A 15,075-nucleotide genomic window follows, 5' to 3' on the forward strand; every position below is an offset into this window, starting at 1 on the left:
CTCCAAGTGATGTTCAACATGGAGGAGCACTGATTCGTCAGCAAAGGGAGGTCGGTACGTGGTAATCAGCAGGAGGTTTCCTTGCCCATGTTTGACCTGATACCATGAGACTTCACGTGTTCCATAGTCGATGTTGAGGACTCACAGGGCAACTCCCTGCCAACTGTATACGACTGCGCCGCGACCTCTGCTGGGTCTGTCCTGCCGGTGAGACAGGACATACCCAGGGATGGTGGTGGTGGTGTCCGGGACATTATCTGTAAGGTATGATTCCGTGAGGATGACTATGTCAGGCTGTTGCTTGACTAGTCTGAGAGACAGCTTGTGACTGTTGAGGGGAACCAGGACGTGAGATTTTCCCCCAAACAGTTAGTCAATGGGACAGATTTCCACTGTCCCGGTTGGCCATTCAGTTCAGGTCTCCGATTGGCTGATCAGGAATTCCTTAGACATGCGCGTAATGGTACTTTAAACGCATACTGTGATGAATAACGGGACAGTCTTAAGATTGTTACCAAAGTTCCATTACATACAAGCTCTGAGGCCCCATCGGAGTCTTCAAAAATATTGAGGACAAAACCATTTTCCCCACTCAACTTTTGCTCCCACCTCCCCACTCCCACTCTGGGTCACACCAATTTTCAAGCATTAAATGGGGTCGCAAAAGGGGTTCAGAAGGGCCTTGGGGGATATGAGGGGGCATGGGGGATGAGGGAAGCCCAAACCATGCCCACCCACATTTCCAGCAGGCAAAATGGCAGGTATGGCAGAGGTGACAGGTTCAGGCTTCTGATGTCAGGAAATGGCCCAACTCTCATTTCCTGAGCCCAACACGAAAATTCAGCCCTGAGACTCATCAGAGTGATTGAAGATATGAGAGCCAAAATGATTTAGCATACGGTTAACAAAGGCACAAAACCTAATCACCACAAACAAGGTTTTACTTTCCTCGAATGGAATGCATAACAGTGCAAGTGAAGTCCATTTACTATCCAAAAATTGTAAGCCATTGTTTTGTCCCATTGAAAGCAGCCTTGGCTATTTTGAAACAGAAATAGAAAATGCTGGAAAAACTCAGCAGATCTAACAGCATCTGTGGAGAGTAAAAAAACAAGAGTTAACGTTTCGAGTCCTTATGGCTCTTCTTCAGAGCTCCTCTGGAGATCTTCCCATCATAGCTTCCAACCTCAGTCTCCTAGCCCCGGACAGCCCGCTTCTACGTCCTACCCAAAATCCACAAACAGGACTGTCCTGGTAGACCGATCGTGCCAGCCTGCTCCTGCCCCATGGAGCTCATTTCTTCCTATCTTGACTCCGTTTTCTCTCCCCTGGTCCAGTCTCTTCCCACCTACATCTGCAATTCCTCTGATGCCCTAAGCCATATCAACAATTTCCAGTTCCCTGGCTCTAACTGCCACCTCTTCACCTTGGATGTCCAATCCCTCTATGCCTCCACCCCCCACCAGGATGGTCTGAAGGCTCTCCACTTCTTCCTAGAACAGAGGCTTGAACAATCCCCATCCACCACCACTCTCCTCCACCTGGCTGAACTAGTTCTCTCACTGAATAATTTCTCCTTTAACTTGTCTCATTTCCTCCAAATGAAAGATGTGGCAATGGGCACCCGCATGGGCTCCAGTTATGCTTGTCTCTTTATGGGGTATGTGGAACATTCCTTGTTCCAGTCCTACTCAGGCCCCCTCCCATGACTCTTCTTTTGGTAAATTGATGACTTTTTCGGTGCTGCTTCATGCTCTTGTCTGCACTTGGAAAAATGTATCAATTTTGCTTCCAATTTCCACTCCTCCACCACCTTCACATGATCCATCTCTGACACTTCCCTTCCCTTCCTTGACTTCTCTGTATCAATTTCTGGTGATAGACTGTCCACCAATATTCACTACAAGCCCATCAAAAATAACCTTCATTTTCAATGAACCTTTAAAGAAACAACTCTTAAGAGGATACTGGGAAACCTTTACAACCATATCCATCAGCTTGTTCAAATGCAGGCTTAAGTCAAAATTGGGTCAGTCAACAATCACCAAAGAAAGGTGTTTATTCCACTCCAAACTTAACATTTCATTATTTATATCTGATATATTCATTAGTTTGGGAAAAATTTATTTTTTCACACCCCAATTCCTCATTCCAATTTTATCTATCACCTTAAAAGATGATGCAAAAAAGCTGTCTCATTAGCTAATGGTACAAGGACTAGGGAACACAGATTTAATGTCTTGGGCAAATGATACAGGGGGGATACGAGGAAGAATGAATTTTTTTTTTTACACACAGCAAGTGGTAATGAACTGGAACACACTGTCTTCAAGGGCGGTGGAACCAAAGACAATCAATGATCTCAAGAACAAATTGGATAGACATTTAAGGGAAATAAACTTGCAGGGCTACGGGGATAGAGTGGGCACATGGGACTGATTGGATTGTTCTACAGAGCCATGATGGACTTGATGGACCAAAAGGCCGCCTCCTGTGCCGTTATGACTCCATAAGAAGGGAACTGGAAGCAGCAGGGAATCAGCCCCTTGTGTGAATGGAGGGGCTAGCCCTAAAGTAGCATTTGGCAACAGTTTTGCAGCAGTTGGCAGCCTGCCCTTTCACTTACATGGTGCATAACCTCAAGCATGGCTCCTACACAGAGTAGTAGGGATAGGAGATCTGGGAGGCTGGGGTGGTGGGAGTTCCTAGGCCAGGAGTTTTCCCATTCCCAACTTAGGAATTGATAGGTCAGTACATCCATCAAAAGTAGTTGTATCAGTCTGCCAGCTAGTACAATTGGAACCAGTCAATGATGACCTGACTTGCGGCCCAAACCCTCAAAGATACTAAAAATGCAGTGGGATTTTTTTCCCCCCCAGGGATAGAGTTGCCCAGAACACCAGACCGTCTCCAGAGCTCTCTGGGTTATATGGCGCCCCTTTCTGGCAGGCACTTGAGATGTGTCCCTGGTGGCACAAGTGCCTGCTGAATATATTTAAATAGTAACCTCCCCTTACCCGCACACTTTGATGGAGTCAGCTCTGGAGGTCATAGGGGCTGATGCTGGGATGTCGAGACAGGGGATTTTCAATCCCCACGTTTTGATTTACTATACTGCAAGTATGAAAAACACGCAAAGTTTTAGTAAGGCAAATGGGCTTCAATTATGTAACTGTAAAAGTCGAATGGAAGTAGTCTTAGAAATCCAATAATGAACAGACATTAGACATTTTAAAACAATGAATCACAATTATATGGTCTAAATACAGTAAATATAACTGGCTTGCCTTGTTCTTCTGGAGTTAATTCTTCCTCTTCTTCACTACTTTCTTCCTTTGGCTCAAAGATTTTAGGATTAATTCCTTCAGCTGCTGTAAGTCTGAAATAGTGAATAAAACAAGTTTTCAGGTATCATGTAATTCAATGTCTATTACTCTGGAAGTAGACCCGTACATATGCTTTATGATTACCAAAACGTACACTGATGTTTAGGTAAACTTACAAGCAATTTTGCAAGGGTCTCTTTTCCCTTCTGTTGATGAGAACTGTTTGTCTGCAACAGAAGTTTAATGTTATTCTGAAGTGGAATCTAAAGACTGAAGTTAAACTTGGAATATAAACTTTCTGCCAAAATCCAAAATGAATCCAACGTGAAACAGGTTGAAGCTGCAATAGTCTGATGCATCTGTGTGAGATCAGCCTACTTCTGCAGTGTAAAAAGACAGGCTCTGCCCATAATGTCAATTCATTTTAACTGAAGTACAAAGGGATATTATTAAATGAAATCCCCACAAGGCCTGCTCAATTAGCATGTTGGAATAAGGAGGGATACTCCTGTACAGAAAGATAGATTACAGCTGCTAAATCCAAACAGCATTGTCTGAATTACTCTAATTGCTTTGTAGATGCTACCAATGGACACCTGTTTATTGTATAACCATCAAGAACAGCTGTACAGCAAAAGGATTTCTTGCAGTGAAGCAACAAGAATGAGGTAGGTTCATTAATGGAATCTCGTGACTGCAAAGGCCTGACAGGTATTTGACACTAAAATTTAATACACAAGCCTTATGGGCATCTGCTCACATTTAAAGAGGCTGATAAAAGAAGATATAACTGCCAGGTGGAAATGGAGCGCAAACTTGGCAGGTGTGTTCAAAATACCACATCAGCATGCCATATTTGCAAGGCTAATCCCGGATCAGTGCCTAGATCTCGTAACCCCAAGAGTGGAAATCAAAGCCTTCCTACAGCACATTTTTCCACAACCAAAATTTCAAATCACAAATTTGACAAAATTCAGAAGAAACAAACTCCAATGTTTTAGGTCACAAAGATAATTTTGGCACAAAAGCTGGTCTATCTGGTTGATAAAAGAAGATATTCAGTTTCCATTCACTTTCATAAACCTTGAAATGAGAAGGTATTCTCACAAAGCTGATGTAAATGATCAGAAAAGTACACATGGAAAAGTACAGAGCTGGGTTTTAGCCAGAGCTCTTATATACTGGAGAATAAATTGTAGACAATAGCAGAGAGAAACAACACTCCACTTTATAAAAACTTAATCCATTTTAAATTATAAGCCTGAAGGTAGATAATTTTTTGGAAGCCAGAAGCCTGTCCATTATCACTGGTATTATGTGTTTGCATAGTAAATAGTACCCTTCAACAACCAGGCCTTCAAAAAGAAATTAATAGTATTGTGGGTGTAGGATATATAACTTGGCAATTATGCAAACAATTCAACACCTAAATTTGCAACATTTCACACAACAGTGCCTTTCAATGAAGACCCATATCCTGACCATTGCCCAGCCAACCCATCTTAAGGAAAGTAAATTAAATCTGAAGGAGGGACTAGATTATCAGGGGTAGTGGTGATGACCCATGCTGGCTCTTTGTTTTTCCCCCCAATGCTGCCAAATGCAAAGAAAAGAGTAGCAGCAATCAAGCTATCAACTATTTTGCAGTGTCAGTCATGTACACCCCAAGATCAGTAATGATCTAGAAAGCATCGAAAGGAGGAACAAGTTTGCATCAGATGCTGGCTTACATGAGAAAGCAACATGTAGTGAAATCAATAAATATTCAGGACGACTAATAGATTTAATATCCAGGCTAAATACTGGGCTAGAGCAGTTAGTCTGGACGAGAGCAACGTTACATTTATTTAACAGTCCATGTGCTAGCCCAACAACGTTGCTCATTTATATTAGAGGCCGAGACATTTTTATCTCTCTGCACAGCGCTACTTGTGCTGAAAACAGGATATCATAGCTAAATGTCCAACCCACTTGAAACAGGCCAGCATTGCAGAATTTGCTTTACACCTTCAAAAAAATCTGTAAACACTGGAAATCTGAAATAAACAACATCTGACAAAGAATCTACATCCTACAACATTAATCTGCCTTTTCAAGCATTTTTGAATTTATTGTAGTTTTTTGATCGGATGTTCTTTTTCTAAAAGTTTTCATAGGCTTCCTCTTCCAACCCTGCCATCAGCCTCTTGTTCCTTTTGTTCAAATTTCCCAAAGTCGGGGGAAAGTCCAGGAACTAAAAATTAAAAGCTCCCACTACATCTTTTAAAAGCTGCAATTTTTTGTGTCGCCTTCAGTGCTCTGGAATATGGCGTGGAATGTAAACAAGGTAAATTCGAGAGCACCAAAAGCAGGCACATACTGTTACTTTGACCTGATCTAGTTCTGTACAGTATAAAATTGCCATAAAATAATTACAAGAAAATGTGAAAAATGCAAATTGAGTTTACATAAATTCCATCCCATTAGTCAACATGGTATCAAACTCCACAAGGTCAGAGGAATTCCTATGTAATATCTTTCTCATAATTATTTCATCTGAAAATTCATCTCAAACATTTCCACCTATCTTCTCCATCTTTTGGCACATCTCAAATCTCAAATAAATAAACCTACAGGAGGCCAACAAACTACTGAAATCAAAGAGTGCAATTTTCAAAATCGTAGAAAACATTGCTGTCACCAATTTAATGGCAAGGAAGTTCAGAGTTTGAGCAGATATGTACTTACTTTTTTGCTAGTATTTCTGCAGTAATATTTACATTTGATTCGGAGTCACTCATTGCAGCTTCATCATCATCATCTCCTTCTATCATCCTGCGCAAAGGGAAACAATGAAAACTAAACATTAGATTTTGTTTCCACTGATAACTGAACATAACTACTAGATTAACAATTAGGCAAGTTAAATTATACTTAAAACTTATAATATTAAAACACTCCATTTCATTCTGTTACACGCACATCTTTTCTGCAGCCTATTCAAATTTAAAGTACAATACATTAGCTCCCTTATATCCTCTGATTCTGTGCTAATGGAGATAAATAAAGAACCAAAACCCATTAATGGTGAGCGTGTGCGCCAGCCCACCACCTGTAAAATAAATCAAATGGCACATCACCTGGTTTGACAGATCTTAGAACATCGTACAATTTAGGATTAAGAATTGAAGTATGCCGTTTACACAGCACATATCTAATTTAATGAATGTAGCACACAAATTCAATTTAACACGGAACCCAAAAGCAGGAGTGTTTTGGTGTCAAATAAACTATTAGATTTATTCATTCATGGAATGTGGGCATCACTGGCTACACCAGCCCATCCCTAATTGCCCTTGAGAAGATGGTGGTGAGCTTCCTTCTTGAACCGCTGCAGTCAACATGGTGTAGGTACACCCACAGTGCTGGTAGGGAGGGAGACTTTGTAGCAGTTTGAAATAACTGAGTGGCTTGCTAGGCTATCTCAGAGAGCATTTTAAGAGTCAACCACATTGCTGTGGGTCCAGAATTACATATAGGCCAGATTTCCTTCCCTAAAGGACATTAGTGAACCAGATGGGTTTTTACGAAAATGTTCATCAGTAGACTTTTAATTTAAGATTCTTTCTATTGGATTCAAATTTCACCATCTGCGGTGGGATTCGAACCCGGGACCCCAGAGTATTAAAATAAAAACAGAAAATGCTGGAAAAGCTCAGCAGGTCTGGCAGCATCTGTGGGCAGAGAAACAAAGTTAACATTTCAAGTCCGTGTGACTTCTTCAGAGCTGAAGAAGCGACATACAGACTTGAAACATTAACTCTGTTTCTTTCTCCACAGATGCTGTCAGACCTGCTGAGTTTTTCCATCATTCTCTGTTTTTATTTCAGATTTCCAGCATCCACAGTATTTTGTTTTTATCCCTAGGTCTCTGGATTACTAGTCCAGTGACAATACCACTACACCACCACCTCCCGCTATTAGAGTATGTGTGCTCTGTGATTACTTCATGTACTTCCACAGGTGTCACTTGGACGTGATTTTTTTTCTCTGCTGTGGAAGACAGAGATCTGTTGTCACCACAAGAAATAGCATTAAGAGCTATCCCAGTAAGATCAAAGATTTTATGTATATTCAAGGGTTTGGCTCATCTCGCAAATGCACAGCACTAAGTTGTTAAAGGCACAGTGTACTTATTTGATCTTTCACCAGCACAATATGAATAGGCTACTTTTATTCAGGGGTTGAATCATAATACTTTATATTTAAAAATCCAAGTTACAAAGAGGTTCCAACGGAAAGACCATAAGACTTAGGAGCAGAAGTAGGCCATTCAGCCCATCCAGTCTGCTCCGCCATTCAATGAGATCATGGCTGATCTGATAATCCTCAACTCCACTTTCCTGCCTTTTCCCCATAACCCTCGAGTCCCTTACTGATTAAAAATCTCTACCTTAGTATTGAATATACTTAACGGCTCAGCCTCTACAGCCCTCTGTGGTAAAAAATTCCACAGATTTACTACCCTCTGAGAGAAGAAATTCCTCTTTATCTCTGTCTTAAACAGGCGACCCCTTACTCTGAGATTATGCTCTCTGGTCCTAGACTCTTCCACAATGGGAAACAGCCTCTCAGCAAATACCCTGACAAGCACCCCTAAGAATCTTATGTATTTCAATAAGGTCACCTCTCATTCTTCTAAACTCCAATGAGTACAGGCCAAACCTATTCAACCTCTCCTCATGGGAAAATCCCTCAATACGCAGGCTCAAATGAGTGAACCTTCTCTGGACTGCCTCTAATGCTAGTACATATTTCCTTAGATAAGGGGACCAAAACTGTTCACAGCATTCTAGGTGTGGTCTAACTAGTGCCTTGTATAGTTTTAGCAAGACTTGCCTATTTTCATACTCCATTCCCTTTGAAATAAAGGCCAACATTCCATTTGCCTTCCCTTTTACCTGAACTTGTACGCTAGCTTTTTGTGATTCATGCATGAGGATCCCCAAATCCCTCTGTGCTGCAGCTTTCTCCATTTAAGTAATATTCAGCTCCTCTATTCTTCCTGCCAAAGTGCATAACCTCACATTTTGCCACATTATATTCCACTGCCAAATTTTTGCCCACTCAACCTGTCTATATCCCTTTGTAGACTCCTTGTGTCATCCTCACCACTTGCCTTCCCACCTATTTTTGTGTCATCCACAAACTTGGCGATAGTACATTCATTACCCTCATCCAAGTCATTAATATATATTGTAAATAATTGCGGCCCCAGCATTGACTCGTGGCTCTAATGGAAAAATTAAAAGAAAACGCGAGCAAAAATACTCAAATTTTTCTCACTAATTTTAATCACTGCAATTTAATACTGGACAAAAGGCAGCTTTTAGGTTTACAGGATTCTTCCAGTAATCCAGCACTTCATAGGACAAGAATGTAAAAAGGCAAGTTTTAAATTACAATGTTTCCTAACTTCTGAATCACTTGGGTGAGCTGGGAGACATTTTGTAACTTCATGAGACACTTAAGATAAATAACGTGCTTATTTACCTGTTGTATGGTGTACTGGGCTCATCGATTTTCATTAGTCCATAGTCCTTCCCTTCTGGATGATAAGTGGCAAGAATGTTCATTTCATCCCATTTCTGCGACTTTTTACTGCAAAGCATGCATGTTGAATCGTGATTAAAATCCACCAGGATCACTGCTATACACCTCAAATCTTACGTCAAGAAAATAGTCACAGGCAAAGACTCCTTTCCATGTTCCATTCAGTTATTCAACCACTTTTTAAATACTCCTATTTTGCTACTGAAGGAAGTGTGTCTTTTCCTAAAGCCTATCCACGTTCAAAAAACACTATTTTCAAATGTAACATGAATTTTGAATAAGCACTTTGCAGTTAAGATCAGCTGATGTTATGTGATGTCACTTAGGCATTAAGTGGTCATAAAGAAATTGGAAAAAATCTACTAGGACTTCTTCACACAATGCCAATGCATTTGTACCGAATCAACAAACTGACCCCAGCATTTCAGTGCATCTAATACAGAATAAAGTCCATACTAACAACAGAAACATAGAAAATAGGAGGAGGTTATTCGACCCTTCAAGCCTGCTCCACCATTCAATATGGTCATGGCTGGTCCTCTATCTCAACGCCACACTCTCACACTTCCCCATATGCCTTGATGTCTTTAGAGTCTAGAAATCTATCGACTGCCTTCTTAAACATATTCAGTGACATGTCCTCCACAGCCTTCTGTGGGATAGAATTCCACAGGATCACCACCCTCTGTGAAGAAGTTTCTCCTCATCTCAGTCCTAAATGGCCCACCCCGCATACTGAGACTGTGACCCCTTGTTCTAGACCCCCCAACCAGAGGAAATATCATCCTTACATCCAGTCTGTCCCACCCGGTCAGAATTTTATATATTTCAATTAGATCCCCTCATTCTTCTAAACTCCAGTGAATACAGGCCCAGTCGATCCAATCTCTCCTCATACGGCAATCCAAACATCCCAGGAATCGGTCTGGTGAACAGAACATGACTGTGCTGGATTATACACATGCAAAGCGAAACAAAGAAATTGGAAAAAAAATCTACTACACAAGAGGCCTGGGAGCAATGACAAATTAAAGCATCAAATGGCAGCAGAGATAGCTGTTCAATCTGAAAACGAACAGGTCTCTGCAACAGATGTTGCTATTACAGTGCTAAACTTCATTTCATTTCAAGCCATAAGAAAGTAAGTTTTTTATTCGTTCATGGGTGTGGGCGTTAAAGATGTGGGGCTAGGCCAGCATTTATTGCCCATCCCTAATTGCCCTTGCTTAGAGGGCATTTAAGAGTCAACCACATTGCTGTGGGTCTGGAGTCACATGTAGGCCAGACCAGGTAAGGACGGCAGACATTAGTGAACCAGACGGGTTTTTACAATAATCAACAATGATTTCATGGTCATTATTAAATTTCTAATTCCAGAATTTTATTGAATTCAAATTCCACCATCTGCCGTGGTGGGATTCAAACCCGGATCGCCAGGCCATTACCCTGGGTAACGGGATTACCATTCCAGTGACAATACCACTACCTCCCTGTACACAGACATGCAAAGCAGCAATCTAACATCGCTTTATATGAAATGCCAACCTATTCTCAAGACTCTGGAGTGGGGCTTGGACCCATGACCTTGTGATTCAGAGGCAAGCATGCAACCAAGGAGCCTAGATTGACATTGCAACTGAAGGCCACACGAAGATTTGCTGTGATATTATCATACAAACCAGTCAAAAGGAAATTGCAGTTAGCTGCCAGAAACCAATATAGATGCATGACTAAACTATACTAGAAGTGAATAGCAATGATATGAAGAGGATTTGGAACAGTTTCAATTTTTGCAGAGGCTATAGGTTTACCTACAAAATCATTTGGATGCTTCTGGGTAACATTCTGTGCTACAGGACCATGTGGCCAACACTGAAAATGACAATTGCCCGTGGAGCAACAACAGAGTGCTAGGTAGAGAAGAAAGCAACGAGTCAGTAAGGGACATGCACCGCTGCACAGCTCAGAAGGTGATGGAAAATCACAGAAACCATGTGCAAGGTCAAAGCAAGGTCAGGAAGTAAGCCCAGAGTTCAGATAAGGGCTGATGTGACAGGTTGTTTATCAGAAGCCCCTATCTTCCCAGTGAAACAGCCCGGGGATACAGTTACCACTGAATCAGCTCTCTTCAGTAACTCCATCTCCAGGCTGGTGGCATTGATTGGCATCGACCAGTCAAATCACTCGTCCAGTACCCAGCCACAAAACGAACCCCGCCCCCAATCACTCCAACCATACCCAATCTGCCGAATTACTCCCCCCAGCCCCCATCGTAGAAACACTACACCCCCAGGATCCGTCCCTGAAACACCCCACTCAATCATTCCCCTGGCAACTCCTATCACCCCCCAGCCCCCATTGCCTGAACAGCCCCCCAACCCGAATGATTCCCCCAGCACCACCCCAAATCACTCACCCAAACACCCATTGCCTGAACAGCCACCCGGAACACTACCTCCCATCCCCCACTCCTGAAACACCCACCAAATAATTCCCCTTTCAGCCCCCGAATCACTGCCCCAACCCCCAGATCACTCCCCCAAACCCCAGCCCCCGAATCACTCCCACAACCCCCAGCCCCCAGATCACTCCCCCAACCCCCAGCTCCCGAATCACTCCCCAACCCCCAGCCCCCAAATCACTCCCCCAAACCCCAGCACCCGAATCACTCCCCCAACTCCCGAGTCACTCCCCCAGCCCCCGAATCACTCCCCCAGCCCCCGAATCACTTCCCCAGCCCCCGAATCACTTCCCCAGCCCCAGCTCCCGAATCACTTCCCCAAACCCCAGTCCCCGAATCAGTCCCCCAACCCCCGAATCAGTCCCCCAATCCCCCGAATCACTCCTCCGACCCCCAACCCCCGAATCACTCCCCCGACCCCCAGCCTCTGAATCACTCCCCCGACCGCCAGCCTCTGAATCACTCCTCCGACCCCCAGCCACCGAATCACTCCCCCGGCCCCCCGAATCACTCCCCCAACCCCCAGCTCCCGAATCACTCCCCCAACCCTGAGCCCCCGAATCACTCCCCCAGCCCCCGAATCACTCCCCCAGCCCCCGAATCACTCCTCCAACCCCCAGCCCCCGAATCGCTCCCCCAAACCCCAGATCACTCTCCCAACCCCCAGCCTCCGAATCACTCCCCCAACCCCCGAATCACTCCCCCAAACCCCAGATCACTCTCCCAACCCCCAGCCCCCAAATCACTCCCCCAAACCCCAGCCCCCGAATCAGTCCCCCAAACCCCCGAATCACTCACCCAACCCCGAATCACTCCCCCAAACCCCAGCTCCCGAATCAGTTCAACCCCCAACCCCCGAATCACTCCCCCAACCCCCAGCCCCGAATTACTCCCCCAACCCCCGAATAACTCCCCCAACCCCCAGCCTCTGAATCACTCCCCGAATCACTCCCCCAACCCCCAGCCCGAATCACTCCCCCCAACCCCCGAAAAACTCCAACCCCGAGCCACCGAATCACTCCCCGAACCCCCGCCCCCGAATCACTACCCCCAAACCCCAGCCCCCGAATCACTCCCCCAACACCCAAATCACTCCCCCAACCCCCGAATCACTCCCCCAACTCTCGAATCACTCCCCCGACCTCCAGATCACTCCCCCAACCCCCAGCCCCCGAATCACTCCCCCAAACCCAGCTCCCGAATCACTCCCCAAACCCCCGAATCACTCCCCCAAACCCCAGCCCCCGAATCACTCCCCAGACCCCCAGCCCCCGAATCACTCCCCCGACCCCCAGCCCCCGAATCACTCGCCCGACCCCCAGCCCCCGAATCACTCGCCCGACACCCAGCCCCCGAATCACTCGCCCGACACCCAGCCCCCGAATCACTCGCCCGACACCCAGCCCCCGAATCACTCCCCCGAATCACTCCCCCAACCCCCAGCCCCCGAATCACTCCCCCAACCCCCAGATCACTCCCCCAAACCCCAGCCCGCGAATCACTCCGCCAACCCCCAGCCCCAGAATCACTCCCCCAACCCCAGCTCCCAAATCACTCCTCCAACCCCCCGACCCCCAGATCACTCCCCCGACCCCCAGCCCCTATATCACTCCCACGACCCCCAGCCCCCGGATCACTCCCCCAACCCCCAACACCCGAATCACTCCCCCGACACCCAGCCCCCGAATCACTCCCCCGACACCCAGCCCCCGAATCACTCCCCTGACACCCAGCCCCTGAATCACTCCCCCGACACCCAGCCCCCGAATCACTCCCCCGACCCCCAGCCCCCGAATCACTCCCCCGACCACCAGCCCCCGGATCAGTCCCCCGACCCCCAGCCCCCGGATCACTCCCCCGACCCCCAGCCCCTGAATCACTCCCCCAACCCCCAGATCACTCCCCCAAACCCCAGCCCCCGAATCACTCCCCCAACCCCAGCCCCCGAATCACTCCCCCAACCCCAGCCCCCGAATCACTCCCCCAACCCCCAGCCCCCGAATCACTCCCCCAACCCCAGCCCCCGAATCACTCCGCCAACCCCCGAATCACTCCGCCAACCCCCAGCCCCCGAATCACTCCCCCAACCCCAGCCCCCGAATCACTCCGCCAACCCCCAGCCCCCGAATCACTCCCCCAACCACCAGCCCCCGGATCACTCCCCCAACCACCAGCCCCCGGATCACTCCCCCCTCCCCTCCCTTCCCCTCCGCGATCACGCAGCTGCTCACTTATAATCCTCCTCCTCGGTACAAAGATCTAGCGCCGAGTTTTGCTGAGACGGCGCCGCGTTTCTGTTTTTTAAAATCCCTTTGATGGGCGCGGGGGCTGCCATGGCCGAGCGGTGTTGATGTAGGGACACGGCCTATAACTGTGGGAGTGCGGACTTGGCTCCGGGAGGTTCCTCAAGCGTAGCTCATCCTCCGGCGGCACCAAGTCTCGCGAGAGCGCTAGGGAGAGCTGGCCCCGCCCAGTGACAGCGCAGGTTCTCACGGGAACGGCAAGAAAGGTGATCACGTGCATTGTGAGTCACCGGTCCTGAGACCAAGCAGGTGGTCAGAGCGAGGTGGTGGCTGGAAGCTGCTCCGGTTAAAGGGTTGGCATTCTATTTCCCGCTGAACAACTCTGAGTTCTCTATCTCCCAAGGTTCATTCTGTCTTCTGCCCCGATCCGCTGTCGGTGCGCAGACTGATCCGCATCTGCGACCAGTTCGAACTGGCCTCCGGAGCCAAGGTAAATCGTGGGAAGAGGGAGGCCATGTTCTTTGTGAACTGGGCTGACCGATCCTGTGTCCCCTTCACCGCCAGGGCTGACGGCCTGATGGCGCTGGGGATATTGTTCGGAGGGACCGGGGCATGCGTTAGATACTGGAAGGAGCGAGTGCCTATGGTGAAAAGAAAACTGGGCATGTGGGAGCGACGCTCCCTCTCCATTGCGGGTAAGAACCTGGTCATCAGGTGTGAGGCACTCTCGCTGTTGCTGTACGTGGTGAAGGTCTGGCACATTCCAGACTCCTGCGCGATGGCGATCACCCAAGCCATCTTTCACTTTATCTGGAGGTCGAAAATGGATCGTGTCTGCAGGGACGTGATGTAAAAGCCTCTAGATAAAGGGGGAAAAAAACGTGCCCAACATCGCCCTCATACTGTGTGCGGCTGCATCTGTTGCGAAGGATGGGTCTGGCCACGCTGCCGCGGAACACTCCAAGTAGTTGGACCGTGCCGTACCACCTGTCCCTGGTGGAAAAATTTATGCAGAGAAACACCTTTGACCACAAGTCCATCAGGCAGTGGTCGGCACGTAATGTCTTAGAGGCCCTGCGGGAAAAAGAGAGGGTGGATCCTGTGGGATGGTTCCCCAAGCAGACTGTCAAAGTCATTTGGCAGAATGCCTCATCGCCAGAACTTTCCAACAAGCACCAAGACGTAGCTTGGCTGATGGTGAGAAAGGCCCTCCCCGTTAGATCCTTCCAACACGCCAGGAGTCTCACCCACTCTGCACATTGCCCTCGAGGTGGCTGTGGTGGGGACGAGACCGTTGTTCACCTCCTTGTGGATTGTGCCTTTGCAAAGAAGGTCTGGAGAGAAATGCAGTGGTTTCTGTCGAGGTTCATCCCGAGCAGTTCTGCGACACAGGACTCTGTGCTCTACGGGTTGTTCCCAGGGACACACACTGAGACAAACATCAACTGCAGCT

The 15,075-nt window shown here is 46.8% G+C and overlaps 1 protein-coding gene and 1 long non-coding RNA gene across 2 annotated transcripts in view; both read right to left on the reverse strand.

The window, feature by feature from the left end:
• The window catches only part of ppp1r2 (protein phosphatase 1, regulatory (inhibitor) subunit 2), a 31,126-nt gene extending 17,287 nt beyond the window's left edge, over positions 1-13,839 (reverse strand). The window contains exons 1-4 of the mRNA XM_078563910.1: positions 13,611-13,839; positions 8,859-8,966; positions 6,054-6,140; positions 3,288-3,379 (exon numbers count right to left, since the gene is read on the reverse strand). Coding sequence (XP_078420036.1) covers positions 3,288-3,379; positions 6,054-6,140; positions 8,859-8,966; positions 13,611-13,714 — 391 coding nt within the window. The 5' untranslated portion in view covers positions 13,715-13,839. The remainder of the gene's footprint in view (positions 1-3,287; positions 3,380-6,053; positions 6,141-8,858; positions 8,967-13,610) is intronic.
• On the reverse strand, positions 924-3,257 carry LOC144693833 (uncharacterized). The gene is made up of 2 exons (XR_013579607.1): positions 3,018-3,257; positions 924-1,093 (listed from the first exon to the last, which is right to left on the reverse strand). It is a non-coding gene; the product is annotated as an uncharacterized LOC144693833 (long non-coding RNA).
• Positions 13,840-15,075: the final 1,236 nt, after the last annotated feature.

This window comes from Cetorhinus maximus, chromosome 19 (assembly GCF_964194155.1).
Source record: "Cetorhinus maximus chromosome 19, sCetMax3.hap1.1, whole genome shotgun sequence".
Classification (NCBI taxonomy): Eukaryota; Metazoa; Chordata; class Chondrichthyes; order Lamniformes; family Cetorhinidae; genus Cetorhinus; species Cetorhinus maximus.